This window comes from Cydia strobilella, chromosome 12, assembly GCF_947568885.1.
Source record: "Cydia strobilella chromosome 12, ilCydStro3.1, whole genome shotgun sequence".
In the NCBI taxonomy this organism is placed as follows: domain Eukaryota; kingdom Metazoa; phylum Arthropoda; class Insecta; order Lepidoptera; family Tortricidae; genus Cydia; species Cydia strobilella.
In genome coordinates this window covers 4,517,107-4,532,313 of record NC_086052.1, presented here as the reverse complement: position 1 = coordinate 4,532,313, position 15,207 = coordinate 4,517,107, and the positions used below count along the sequence as shown (strand labels likewise).

The following is a 15,207-nucleotide window of genomic DNA, read 5'->3' as shown; positions in this document are numbered from 1 at the left end:
ATACAAACGTATTACAAAGAAAAAGTATATTTTAAACAAAAATTAGTTTACCACGAAATGGTCCCGCCTCAGCATAATGCTAACCCTAAAGTCAGCGCTAGTCTTCCGGCGAGACCATTTGTGGGCCACGAACCACGAACGCAACCGTACAAACAAGCTAGCTTTTAAGATTTATCATTGTATTTAACTAACGTTAACAGTAGTATAAGGCCCTGTGTATGTTATTACCAAACATCATATATTATTAAGTGAATCGTTATTCGTACGTCATGATTAATAACGTCATGACCTTTACTATATAAACTTCGAAATAAGCAAAGATATTGAAAGATTTTGTAATACAACAATAAGGGCCACTAGCACCATTCCACTAACCCGGGGTTAACGTGTTAAACCTGGTGTTACCATGGTTACCAGTACAATTTGACACTGGGTTAACGGTTTAAAAGCTTAACCCCGGGGTAGTGCAATGTTGCAGGTGGCGCTAAGTAGTATTAATTAATGAGGTGCATTGGGGTAAGTTTATAAGCGGGATACTTTTGAAAATGGCAATTTGGCAAATATTATATTGTTAGGCAAATATTATGTGTAGGCTTATTGTATTGTTTTGTTGTATTGTATTGTATTGTATATGTACAAAATGACAAAACACTTTCTAGTTGGTAAGCGTTGCAGTAGCATAAGTGTTGCTAAAGTGCGTCCGTTTTATTGATATTTGCAATTTTCATAATTATATCACCCCGCTTTCAAAGTTAATCCAATACACCTTATATTAGAGAATACTTCAGAAGTCTGATTCGGCTAACAGGGTCCTTTAGGGAGTCGACACCAATTCATTAGTCTCTGTAACTGACACAAAATTTAAAACAAAGGATGGTAGCTTTATGCTGCTAATGTCAACTTAAAATTAACCTAATAATGTTCCCGGAAAATAGTCACATGTACCTATATATGATAAGTAATATTAATAATTCTCACCTGCTTGGCGAGTGTAAAAAAATTTGTAATATGATTTCCTTTCAGGCTGAGGAAAGTCGCAATCGTTGATAAAAAAATCCAAACGAGACTTAAATCACTTAAGTCACTTTTCGTTTCATCTGTCCTCCCGATAAATGGGCGAATCACCTTTTTGAACGACAGTTTTGAGTGTCTCTTGCGCTGCTCAAAATGTCTCTGGGGTTACCAAGAAATCGGGCTTCTAATACATAGTTTCTCTTTATTCGGTTTAACAGTTGGGGCCTTGAATGTTTTAACATACACCATAAACTGAAACATAGAAAACCCATTATTTAGAGGTGAAATTTTATAACGAAGTATAAAAGTTGTGGAAAATTTGTGTCGCTCCAATAGTTGACACGCCCAAATGCGAATCTCACCTAGGCTACGGCCCCAGTTATTTTTGTATTACAGACTAACCTCACAACCACTCGACCAACCAATATTTCACAAATCCACAAGGGCTCTCTCAACAGCCTCTACTCACCGGTTTTGCAATAAAATATCACCGATGACATTCATAATATACCTCGTTAAGTGTCGTTATTTCGACGATACAAATGAGTGTTACGTGGCGTGGGTTAAAGTTGAATGACCTTTATTAGCCATTAACTTCATTAAAGGTTTCCTTATATCATAGTGACATGTACCTATATAAGCTTTTCACTTGAAAATTATGTAATGAGTATTGTGAGATTTGTGAGGCAATAAACAAGGGCTGCTTGTTGAGTTATTTTGAGCCGGGAAGGTAGAGTCTGTCTAAGTTAAGACGAAAGTGGAGGAACCACGCGAAATTGCCTTTTCATACAGAGAGGAAAATGAGCACTACATTAGGCCTCATTTTCCTCACTGGATATTAAATTAAATTAAAATTAAATACTCATTTATTTCAGGTCACAATAATCATAGATTAACATTATTGAAAATATTTTGACACTTTTTGTTGTATATCAGCCACAGCTACGTTTTTTTTTTAATTATTAAAGACCTAAAAGACCTGTCCGTCCTCGGGATACCCAACTGGCGTGAAGTAGCGCAGAATAGGGCAGAGTGGCGCTCTCTTGTGTCGGAGGCCAAGATCCTTTTTGGGTCACTGAGCCAGTGAAGAAGAGATTTAAAAATTTGTATGATGGCCCCCACAAAAAGCGACATCTAGGATGGCTCAAGGGCATTAATTAATATTATTATTAAGTAAATATTTTATGTATGTTAGTCCTCAAACAATGAGTCTATGGGATTAAGAATATAGTTAGTTAACAGCTAGCCGGTAGCAAAGATAGATATAACTCCGTAATAGATGGATACAGTCTAAGGAAAAAACGTGCCTCGAAAATCACGAAAATTTGATTCTCGATCAGATGGCGCCACTAGTTTTGGCCAACTCTCGTATAGAGGGCGTTGACGGTTTCGTTTGTTTTTTATAATTTTATCGCATATCAGTGAAAGAACATGGGTCAAAATCATATAAAAATAATTAATGCAAATAAAAAAATCATTTATCCATATTTAAATACATTTTATCGTATTTTTATAAATCTTCATTTTTAGTTTTAAAGACAGCTGGCAGTGAATTTACTGGGGTTACAAAATTTACTATGACAGTACCGCTCTAGTATAAGTTACTCTATGCCGGTAGTGACCCTGCCTGCGAAGCGGGGGGTCCCGGATTCCAATCCTGAATATTTGTGTGTTCATCACTAATAATCTGTTCCAGTGTTATGGATGTTATCTATGTATCCATGTATCTAATGATCTATACCTATAAGTACCTAAGTATTGTATATCGTCGCCTAGTACCCATACTGCAAGCTTTGCTTAGTTTGGGGCTAGGTCAATCTGTGTAAGATTGTCTCCAAAATAATAATAATTATAAATTATACTTGATTTGTTTTTGTTTACTACCGACTATACTACGAAGGCCGTCTGAAATTGAAAAGCACAGATGGAATATGCACAGCAAACACGAAAAGTCCTTGCCACGTAAGAATCAACACAGTAAAAACAAGCTGTCAGGGCTACTACTACTACGGCGTCAAGCATTACCATAAACAAACAGAAGATGCTTGCTTTCTACAAGTTCGTGTTCCGGACAGGTCGGTGAACTTTGTTAATGGTAAACTATTGACAATATTGACTAACTGCTGTTAAACGCTACCGCGTCCAGCGCGCGCCCGCTGGTACGCGTGTTCCTGTTCCTGAAGTCACTGTCATACGAGTTACACGTTAGCGAGTCGCAATTTTTTTTACCAATATTAGTACATTGATTATAAATAATTATGTGGATACTAACACAAATTGATCCAAGTTGGTCTTTAATAAATGAATTTATTTATTATGTTTTAAGCACATTTTTTATACAATTAAGGTGTGTACCGAAAAAAAAACTGTAAACTTCAAATGAAAACAACTGATGCAATTGATAATAATTTTTGGATTTTAAGATTACTAGAATATAAAGCTACTTTTAATTTGAATAGTCATCAGTTTGTTATTATTATTTAATTTTCTGTAGGAGTGATAGATAGGCAGCTTTTTCCTAGCGCGCGATGTGCTAAAATAGACACGGAGCCTTAATTAAGACAGTATCAGGAAAGTAAACACCTACACTGAATTATTTTCGTCTTACGTAATTTCCTATTATTAGATGTAATTAGTGAGACAATGTCGCACATCCATACATAACGCATGAACAAACAAAATTAATATGAGATGAGACACATGTAACCCGATATCGTAACAAGTTAATCTCTTTTTACTGAACACTCTCACTCTCAATGTAAACGTGACTGGTATAGTACCGGTAAGTACATTTCAGACTTGTAAATATTTGAATTTGAACTTAATACCGTGTGTCGTTGCGTTCATTTTTCTTTGAACGAATTTTGAGCACTAATTTTAAGATGTAAGCACACATGTAACGTGAAATTAAACCTCATATCATTTCTATTATGGTTGTTTTTTGTTTAACTAGGTATTCGGAACCTGTTACTCTACACTATACTACAGGTTCTTCGAATCGGAAACAATTTAAATATGTCGTAACATCCCGTTGTCTGTGTATGTAATAATTGATTGTGCTTTTATCTGATCGCGACACCACGCCCCTGATACATTATTTATATGTCCTGTTCGTGATCAACTAGTCTCATATACCAAGTATACATGAAAATACGACGAAAAGTATGCAGCTTGTTAATAACTACCACATGTGTAAATAAATCTGCACTATATTTATTAGAGTAGAGTTAGAAACGTCTATGTTACGAAGTACGAATAATTCGTCAGTCATCATCTCTCAGACCATTACATAAGTCCATTAATATCAAATCACCGCTCAATTTATATAATTACAATTAATTGTTAACGATGAATTGAATGATTCAATTAATTTGATTCGCGAACTCTGACCTTTAACGCAAAGCAACCTGTCGCCAATCGCCATACTAAGTACTCTGGTTATGTACGTCTTTTTGGCTCGTAACGAATAATAGTGTGGGATCTCATTGTCTCTGCTGAATTAGAATCAGTTATTACGGCAGTCTTCTAATTACCTAATAGTTTCGCAGGGTCACATAATCTTAAGGTAATGTTTTACGATAATCTACGGAAGTTAGATTTAGAATTTTCTTAGGTCAGTGAAATAAACCTCATTAGATTTTTTTTAGATAACGACAATGTATAAATTGTGAAGAAAGTTCATTTAATGACATGATGTAACGGGAAAATAGGAGCGAAAATGGAAAATATTTGATCATTTGATAATAAAGCAGGTATTTTAAAGTTTTACTTTTTTATTTATATTTATGTTCAAACTCAATGAGCCACCTGAAAACATTCAGTAAATTTCTGAAAACATGCACAAGTATCTTAATACCTGTAATTATACTCTGGCAAGCCAACTTTGTCAGTAGAAAAAAGCGAAATTCATAATTTGTGTGCGATCGATCCTTCCCGCCTATGTTTTTCAAATTCGCGCCTTTTCCTACCGACAAATCTGGCTTCCCAGAGTATATATTATTACTGTAGAAACTGATGATGCCGCAATACGTAAAAAATGTTTTACAGTAGGCATGCCGTCGATAAGTTGAATAAAAGCATGCCAGAAAAAAAAGAAAACTCGGCCCTTATAAAATTCGGAGATCGACCCACTGTCTACCAAATTTTAGTCAAAGTAAGTAAGTATTATGCCTCGTACCGAAACTCATTATATTTTTATAATAAAACAAGTGCTGCCGAAGTAGTAAACTTTTAACTTTTAATGTTATTCTCGGCGTCTGTGGAAAAAAACAGTTTGAAACTGGGGCTCAGTAACGACTTTGCAATGCATTTCCTCTTAAACGTTGTTATACTTGCAGAAAGTCAAGCAATTAAAACTCTTACGTGACCTTAATAGGTCTTACGTGAGAGTTTATACAAATTATAGTAATAAACTGTATGCCTCTAACATGCCCTGTACTGTTTTCCCTCTCCATTCAAAAGCCAACTGTATTGTAGGGCAAGCAGATTGTTTTTGCATTATCTCATTATTGAAATATACTACATTATAGAAGTTATGGGGCATTTTGTAGTCTGCATTGTCTAACCTAGTCGAGACTATAGTCGTGAGAAAAAATTAAGGTAAATGCAGACTCCTCTTTAGTGTGAAATGTTTAGAATACGACCATGTCTGACCTCTTTAGTTTGTTGGTATTTTGTAATTTGCGAGTGGGAATTTTATAATTGTCAAATTATTTTGACACAGTTTGATTTTAAAATGGGAAAATTAAGGCCAGAGCTGATGTGATATTGATCTGGCTTAGTTTATATGGCTAGACAATTTTTTTATTATTTTTATTGAAAAGAGTCACTTCAACTTCGATAGAGATCTATCGATACATATAATCAATACAAATAAATCTCTAATGAAAAAAAAAAAATCCAAAATGGAAGCAAGTTAATCACGTTTTTCGATACGACGGCTGACGTTTACATACAATAAATATAATATTGAAAATACGAAAATTTCCCCCTTGCATCGTAAAATCTCGAAGTTATCATATTCTACACTCGACTTGTCAATTTACACGAACAAACATCGATGACTCACTCAAACGTCGTTTTACACAAAAGAAAATTTCACTTTCGTATTATACACATTTCTTAGCAAATATTACGAGGCAGCTTTCCAACGTATACGTTAACTCAATAATGATATGCCCAAACACGATCACAGGAATTACGAAAGTCTTGTTATAAATATTCAGTAAATAATATAAAACCGTTGACCGGTTTCCGCCGGCCATTATGCAATGATGATCATTGTTGTGATCCACTTTTACACGTTTTAAGTTTTAACGCATTTAAAGGATCCGAAGTGTCAAGGTAGTGAAATTGTGGAAACCACGGATAAGTTTTGCAATGGATATTTAGCGAAACTCTTATATAGGTGTCGTAAGGCGAGATGGTTTCAGTGGTTACGCAAGAGGTCACAATCCAGGTTACGTAACCCATGTCGCCCACATGTAGAAAACGTACTTTCTACCAAACATAACCACCTGTTTGTTATCTCTATGTGTAAATTAATACAAAGATGCGATATTTACGGTTTTTTTAGCTTTTAGGTTTTATTTCAGGGCTTGGAATAAGAAGATGATATGTTCGTTCGTTTATCGATTTTTTATGCAAAAAGTATTTTACAATACAACTAGAATTAATTATGATACATTAAAATTACTATTTACATAAATACATTTAGGCACCGTAATTTTTTGTTCTACTTAAGACTAAGTCGCCGGCAAAGCAGGTATCACATGGGGGCGCTTGGCGCGGTGTTTAATAGGGGCCGGACTGGCCGGGGGGGCCGTACGAGGAGCTGACTCCACCGGAGCCTCCGCCGATGCTGCCACCGTGTCCGCCGCCGATGCTGCCGCCGTGTCCGCCGCCGATGCTGCCTCCGGAGATGCCGTGCCCACCACCGATACCACCGCCAATGCTACCGCCAGAGATACCACCACCGAGTGAGCCACCTCCGATTCCACCTCCGATAGATCCACCTCCGATAGAGCCACCCTCCTTCTGGGTCTTGTACTTGATGAAGTAAACTTCGGGTTTGGAGGGCTGAGTGGGAGCGGCGGTGGGGATGGTGATGTCGGGCTGTTCGTCGGGCTTCTTGACCAACACGTAGACGAGGGTCTTCTCCTCGTTTTGAGCCTGGGCGGGGATGATGGGCGCGACGGGGGCGGGAGGAGCGGGCGCCTTAATGAAGATGATCTTGTAGTGCTTTTGGGCGACGCCGCCTCCGCCGATAATCTGGGGGCGCTGTTCTTCGGGTTCTGGGGGAGGAACGTGGACGTAGATGTGTTTCTGGACGATGGGAGCGCCACCGAAGCCGCCGCCGAAGCCGCCGCCGAAACCGCCGCCGCCGCCGCCGCCGCCGGAGGAGAATCCGCCGCCGGAGGAGAAGCCGCCACCGCTGCCGCCGCCGATTCCGAAGCTGCTGGAACTCAGGCCGCCGGAGGAGAAGCCTCCTCCATGTCCGCCGCCGGAGGAGAAGCCACCGCCAGAGGAGAAGCCACCGCCGTGACCACCGCCGGAGGAGAAGCCGCCTCCGTGTCCACCGCCGGATGAGAATCCACCGCCGCCACCGGGAGCGTTGTAGCTGTAGCCCGCCTCGGGCCTGGCCGAGCCGAGGGCCGCTACGGCAGCTAATACCTACGGAAAACAAAACACTTATATAGAACATATAAATCACTGCAACTCCATCGGGACCAATCACTAAAATTTTTGCCAATCCATAGCAAATCACTCATAATCCAAATTGCGGTATCCTGATTGATCCACTATAAAAAACCATTTTGAAAAATGACAATCCACTCGATTACAAAAAAAATATAAAAACTACGGTCCACTTGAATTCAAATTTGGAAAATCAATTATCGATTAACATAAAGGCGTGTCGACATAAGGAAGCGTGAGGTCACGGGTCACAACACTTTCACTGCACGGTACCTACCAAGAATGCTTTCATGTTGACTCGCGGAGGCGCCGAGGTTGTGTGATGCTCCGTACAAAATCCGTACGCTTTTATACCGCCGCGAGCTCCACACCTCTCTCCCTGTGTCTTCCTAACATTCGGCCTTCGGGCATATGAGAATTATGAATTTAATGACACTAGTCGAATTCGTATTCGGTGAAAACAATGATCGTTACGGTCATCCGGTGCTTGAGGTAGGATTAACGTGTCAGTCCGTGATCCGTGATTAACCTATTTTCTGTGTATGATAAGGATCTTGATTGAATTTTTGAACGATTTTTCCTGCTGTATACAGCAGAACCGAGGTTTGAACTCACAATTTTTGACTACCACATATATATGAAAGGTTAAGGATGACGATTTTATTGACGTTGATCTCCTTGCAATTTCGCACGTCACTGTAGCACTGTAATCACTAAGTTTTATCACACAACATCCATGAAACCTGAAAAACATAAACACGACCGCATAAACAGTTTTGCCCGATTAGTACCTTTTATTCAAGTTAAAATTTCCCAAATTGGAATTAGCACTGCTTAAAAATGAACGTTAAAACAAAGGAACAAAATGAGTACATTTTGGAATAAATTATTTTCCTTTTCGTTCGAATATACACTTACGTTAACTCAATTTTCACTATTCTGAACTAGTGTAAATTTCATTCGATTCATTTGTATGGGATTTTGAACAGCGCGCCAAGCGGGACGTTTTGGAAACTCAAAAATCCCATACAAAATGAGACTTGCAAACGCGTAGGTCATGTCACGCTATCCAGTGTAATTTCCACTAGGGGCGCAGAAACAAGTAAACATTAAATATGTATGTATATACTTAATAGGGAATAATACGAGAAACTACGTAGGACCCAGACCCGGGCCCGGACCAGGGTATGTCCTTAAACTGCGTCCGGACCCGGATATGTCCTTAAACTACGTCCAAAAGAGAGGTATGGGCACTGTGAATGACATCTGGCTTTGTGTGGTAGGGCACAGGACAGCGGATGTCATTCCAGATCTAGAGTAGAGCCCAACTGGGGAAGTACCTCCACCTTACAGAAAACCGCAGCCAAATAACACTAGACCCTACTCATAGTGTTGTGTTCCTGCCGGTAAGTAAGGTTGCCAGAGCTCAACGAGGGAGAGGAGTGTTAGGGTCGGCAACGCGCGTGTAATATCTCCGGTGTTGCAGGCGTCCATAGGCTACGGTAACTGCTTACCATCAGGCGGGCCGTATGCTTGATTGCCACCGACGTGGTATAAAAATAAAAAAAGGGGCGTCCGGGCGCCACTACCATAATCTGAGGGTCTATCGCGAAACAAGAAAATGGATATTTTGTTATCTCTGTCACTCTTGCGTATTCGAGCGATAAAGAGGCAGATAGTGAAATTTCGGATTCGCGTTTCCCGGTAGGTCATCTATAAACAAACCGCCTTGATGCATCAATGTCATATTTTATTATCTCTGAAAACTTGTCAAAAACCTGTTAAAGGTACAGTATGAAGTTACTCTATGGTTTACTAAAAAGGCTAGTCCTGCACTCTGGTGGCAGAACATTGCAGTAATATCCCCTATTGGTTCAAATGATTTACTGGAACCAAGAGGATATAATAGGATAGAGCGGTACTGTCATAGTAAATTTTGTAACCACAGTAAATTCATTGCCATCAATCAACACACAGTTAAAACTAAAAATAAAAATATCAATAAATGTATTTATATATGGATAAATGTTTTTTTTTATTTGCAATATTTGCATACATTTTTTTTTATGATTTTGACCCATGTTCTTTTACTGATATGCGTTAAAATTGTTAAATAACAAACGAAACCGTCAACGCCATCTATACGAGAGTAGGCCAAAGGTAGTGGCGCCATCTGAGTGAGAATCAAATTTTCTTGATTTTCGAGGCACGTTTTTTCCTTAGACTGTATCCATCTATTACGGAGTTATATCTATCTTTGCTGGAATTTATAAATGTACAGGTACGGTCGCCATCAGATGTATCAGAGCGGCCAAGGTACTCAAAAATATCTAAACATGCACTTTACCGTCTTCATTTCATAATAGAGGTTTAGTTCTGATATTTGTGAATACTTTGGCCATCTGATAGCGACTGTATAAGTACATAGAATAAATTGTCAATTGTGAATAAGCGCAAATCCATTGCGCAATAAAATTACAATCACGTAGGTACTCTATGTAGCTTATATTTCTATAGGTAGTTTAAGTGTTATAATTCGAGTTAAGTATATATTCTGTCCTTCAATATAAACCGCAAAACTTTTGTATACCTACTTTGTAAAAACCTCCATTGTCGTGGTTATATTCCAAAAAACGAAGGTGTCATCTTACAATTTTAAATTAACATTAAGTTAAATTAAATGTCCGAATTGGTTGCGTTAATAATTGTTTATGTACTAATAAATAAAAATAAATAATAAAAATCATTTATTGCAGACTAAAAGGTCCATACATGGTTAGCAAACATTTCAATCTTATTACTAGTGTTAGTAGCGCATGAAAACTAAAACTAAAAACTTTGTAACTAACTAATATTACACACGTGAAAGTTTGTAAGTAAGTTTGTTACTCAATCATGCTGGTCAGAAATTAGTTTGCGAATTCGGCATACCTATAGCTAGCTTATAATTTGGAATAAGAATTTTGTATGAACTTAAATTCGCTGTATTTTTTTTACTATGATGGTATCTGAAGCTACATAAACTAATTTCAAACCTAGATATACCTTATCCTATTGTTTTTCAGAGCAATCTAGCTAGTCGTTTTTAAATGAGAGCGTAACTGACGTTTGTATGGAGAACCGAGCTTGCCGGGGACTCTTAACATAATAGCTATACAAGATACTTTTTGGGGAATCATTTCCTAATCTCGGTAGGTATATACGACAAATATGCCTCGGACAGTATGTCTGACGTGGATTTCCATGTCATTCTGGATGTGGTAGTATTATCCCCTATTGAGAGTGGAATGGGCCCATCCGACCAAAGTTAAAACAGAACAGTCGCCATCAGACATATCGGAGCGGCCAAGGTGCTCCCAAATATCTGAACACACCTCTATTCTCAAGGCGTGTTCAGATATTTTTGAGCACCTCGGTCGCTCCGGTATATCTGATGGTGACTGTACTAACATAAGGACGGGGATGGGGTTAGCTTGACGACTTTTATGTGAAGTCTTAGTAGGTATAGGCCTATAATAAAACCGGGCAAGTGCGAGTTGGACTCGCCCACAGTATTTGTTGTTATAGCGGCAACAGAAATACATCATCTGTGAAAATTTCAATTGTCTAGCTATCATGGTTCATGAGATACAGCCTGGTGACAGACAGACAGACGGACAGAGGAGTCTTAGTAATAGGGTCCCGCTTTTACCCTTTGAGTACGGAACCCTAATGAACCATTTCGACACTGCCTTTTGCTATCTACGTAATTTTCCTTCCATAAACACGATCAAAGGCCAAGGCAGGGATTATTAAGGCGGTAAACCCAAATATATTAATAATATGTACAAGTTTATGACATTCATGATGATACATAATATTGCTTGATGTTTCATAACCCCCAAAAACTTAAAGACGACTGACCAAGAATAGATTTAATCCCAAGATTGCATATAATCTTGACTTGTGGGCTATTCTATTTTTTTTTTGTTATAGTCCATCAAAGGTAACTTTGCACCGACTTAAAACAGAGTGAGGGAGTGTCATAAACGTCGTATGTTCATAGATATTTTACATTACTGATGAAAATCTCATACTTTGTTATTTCAAATGCCATGCAGAGTTAGCTTAGTCCGACCTTTTATAAGTTGCGAAAAAAATGATGCCTATTGAACAAAAAAATATTTCTTAAATATGCTCGAAAATGGTTGCATATTGTTCGTAAATCGAAAACGCAAAGTGCCTAATTTTTATCCCAGCGACGACAACGCACGGCCCCCGCGAGTCCGGAGCGGACGGAGCGGGCAAATAAATGAAATTCGTATGATTTGGAGCAATTTGCACCGTCTCCCCTCATGTATCTTCTGCGTGGGAAGATAGTGACCCGTTCAAGTTCTTCACCATGAGCCCCGTCAGAGGGCTCGAACATATTTAGATTTAGATTTGCCTCGCCTCCAGGGCGCAGCTACAATTCCGACCTTAAGCATAAGAGCCCTGAAATTAAAAGCTCGCCAAAAAAAAAAAATTTCACTCCTAGGAGTAAAATAACCGATACAAATTCCATTTCTGTCCGCTGCCAGGGGCGCGGTGCGCGCAACTACGCGGAGCGAACGTGTATTACTCGTACATATTACATAACGTATGCCACAATCGCCAAATATATTATATATTTCAATATTTCCTTACATGTTTGAGAAAAACACTAAGTAGTTATACCTTGGTGGAAACAGGCATTTTCTAACTCATACCTTTTGCCATGCCTCACCAAGCCTCGGCCTCTGGCATCTAGGTACCTCATCAGAAAATGCCTTTTTCATTTCTCATGCTCTGAAAGAGGGTCATTGTTGTTCTAAAAGGTGTGCAGAAAATGATACGCGTCTGCACTAGAGCATTTTACGTTCGAAGTGCTATTTTTTTAATTTTTTTACGATAAGCAATTGAAATTTGAGTTTAAATGGATTTGTTACACAATTTCCATTCTGATATTTGACTCTCCATTCCATAAATAATGATACTTTTGCCTAAATTGCTAACCGAAAGTACCCTTAAGAAATACTATAAAAATGTATACTTGGTCATGTTTTAAAAAAAACACATGCATTTTACTTTCCTCGTATTCGAAATGAAAAGTAGAGTGTTTAACTCGGGTGAAAGGCGTCATTTCAGCCTCGGACTGTTGGCGCTCTCACTGTGTTCGAGCACCAAAATACCTCGGCAGAAATGAGTGCCTTTCATCCCTTGGTTAACAATCTACTATTTTTTCATCGCTCGGCAACAATGTAATCTATGTTTGTAAGTAAGTAGGAGTACCTAGTTTGAATGAATGATTAAATGTAATGTTAAAGTTTCGATGAATAACTGCTTATTTACCTATTCGATATATATTTAAAAAGTATAGATATTTAACGATTTAACAAAAATCGTATATCAACTGTCGTGAAAAATCGTGATCGCTTACCATCAGGCACGCCGTATGCTTGTTTGCCACCGGCGTAGTATAAAAAGGGTGAAAATCTTTTGATCAACGAAAAGTAGAATGGCCCGTTTAATCTCAGATGAATCATTATCTGATTCATTTCGGCAAAATCAGAATTAAAGACGTTACACACAACTTAATTTGCTCGTTTCGAAAACGCTATTTCCCACTATTATTTACTAGGTGATTATTCATTTAGCCATAGCCATAGCAGCTGCATTCGGAGTATTCGGACATTACACCCCCGCCGGCGACCGCCGTGTTGCCGAAATAATTGTTAGCTTGTAAGATTAGGTAAGTTTTATTAATGTATTTGCCCAGCAGTGCGACACACTAATTAGCTAATAAAAAAAAAGTATGTTAGTTTGTAAGGTCTCTGTTCATAAGATCTGTATCTGTCCACCACCACCACGAGACCACGGGGATAACGCCGCCGATAAACGTCGGAGGTGAATTTAAAACTTATTTTACGCGATTAAGTCCCGTCGTTGTGAATAATAATCTGTATCGGTATCTGAAAACTAAATTAAATTTTTCTATGATTGGCATATTCGTAGTAGCTTCCTGCATGCATAACGTAACATGAATGATACAGAGTAATTAATAAAACCTAGTTAAAGAGACAGTTTATCGTCATTTTCACACAATACACAACAACTTTGTGTTGTGTTCCTGCCGGTGAGTAAGGTTGCCAGAGCTCAACGAGGGAGTGGATGGTTAGGGTCGGCAACGCGCGTGTAATATCTCCGGTGTTGCAGGCGTCCATAGGCTACGGTAACTGCTTACCATCAGGCGGGCCGTATGCTTGATTGCCACCGACGTGGTATAAAAAAAAACTTACAAGAAAAAATTATAATACAGTACAGTATTTAACAGTTTTTATAAATGATCTATGTATGACGTTATACGTGAAAGCAGTCAAAAAGCCTCCTATCGGAAGTGATTAGGAGGCGTATACTGTTTGTTATAACAGGTTATATTTGATCTAGATTTGATATATTTATAATCTGTCAGAGTCAAAATTGACGTTTGTGGTTGAAGAAATGTCACTTATGATACTAAAAGAACATATCCATAACCAGGACCGGTACATTTCATGCTGTTGACGTAAAAATGACGTAATTTAATATACAGGGAGTATTTTTAATATTTTATAAAACACTACAAATTTATAAACTGAAAGAGATATCATATATTTAAAAAAAAGTGACGAAGCCCTCCAGTGGTGAAGGCCGGATTCGAACCGGCGTTTATAGCAATCCGGGCTAACGCCTTGAATCCCTAGGCCACCCCGCCAAATCAAAATATTTTATAAAATAATTGGATTTGTTCCCAAAGTTGTGGACTACAAATTTAGATAAGTAACTAACCTATTGACGCGTAGAAAAATAAATACTTGCTTCGTAAAATACACTGGTAAAAATCAAAAATATGTATTATTTAATAAACTAACAATCTATTTTTTGGTTGAGTGACAATAAGATGAAATTCAGTTTTCAGTTTTTCAGTTTCTTGACTGATTGTTAATAGGGAAGGGAAGGGCGTAGGGGGCGCCACTACCACAATCTGAGGGTCTATCGCGAAACAAGAAAATCTAAATTTCGTTATCTAACATCTCGATCACTTGCATATTCGAGCGATAAAGAGGCAGATAGCGAAATTTCGGATCCGCGTTTCCCGGTAGGTCCTCTGTAAACAAACCGCCTTGATGCATTAATGTCATATTTTATTATCTCTGAAAACTTGTCAGAAACCTGTTAAAGGTACAGTATGTATAAGTTACTCTATAGTTTACTAAGAAGGCTAGTCCTGCACTCTGGTGGCAGAACATTGCAGTAATATCTATATCAGTTAACTAAAGAGGTTGACAAATGAGTAATTATTACGAAAAGACTAATTCTAATAATCATAATTTATGTAGCGTGACGTCATTTTTCCGTCAACGGCAAGGGCCTGAATTCTTTGATAGAGAAAGATAGTCTTATTGCGATTCCTATAAGAGGAAAGAGAAAATAGTGCCATGCTTTGTCCTTATCACCGAC

The 15,207-nt window shown here is 38.3% G+C and overlaps 2 protein-coding genes across 2 annotated transcripts in view; both read right to left on the bottom strand.

Annotated features, from left to right (window-relative positions):
* Positions 1-15,207, bottom strand: part of LOC134745940 (fibroblast growth factor receptor 4-like) — a 113,858-nt gene that overhangs the window by 42,223 nt on the left and 56,428 nt on the right. The window lies entirely within an intron of this gene.
* On the bottom strand, positions 6,633-8,086 carry LOC134745943 (loricrin). Its single transcript, XM_063680086.1, has 2 exons — positions 7,988-8,086; positions 6,633-7,686 (listed from the first exon to the last, which is right to left on the bottom strand). Exons 1-2 carry the CDS (start codon positions 8,000-8,002, stop codon positions 6,808-6,810), a joined length of 894 nt encoding a protein of 297 aa, XP_063536156.1. The 5' UTR covers positions 8,003-8,086; the 3' UTR covers positions 6,633-6,807.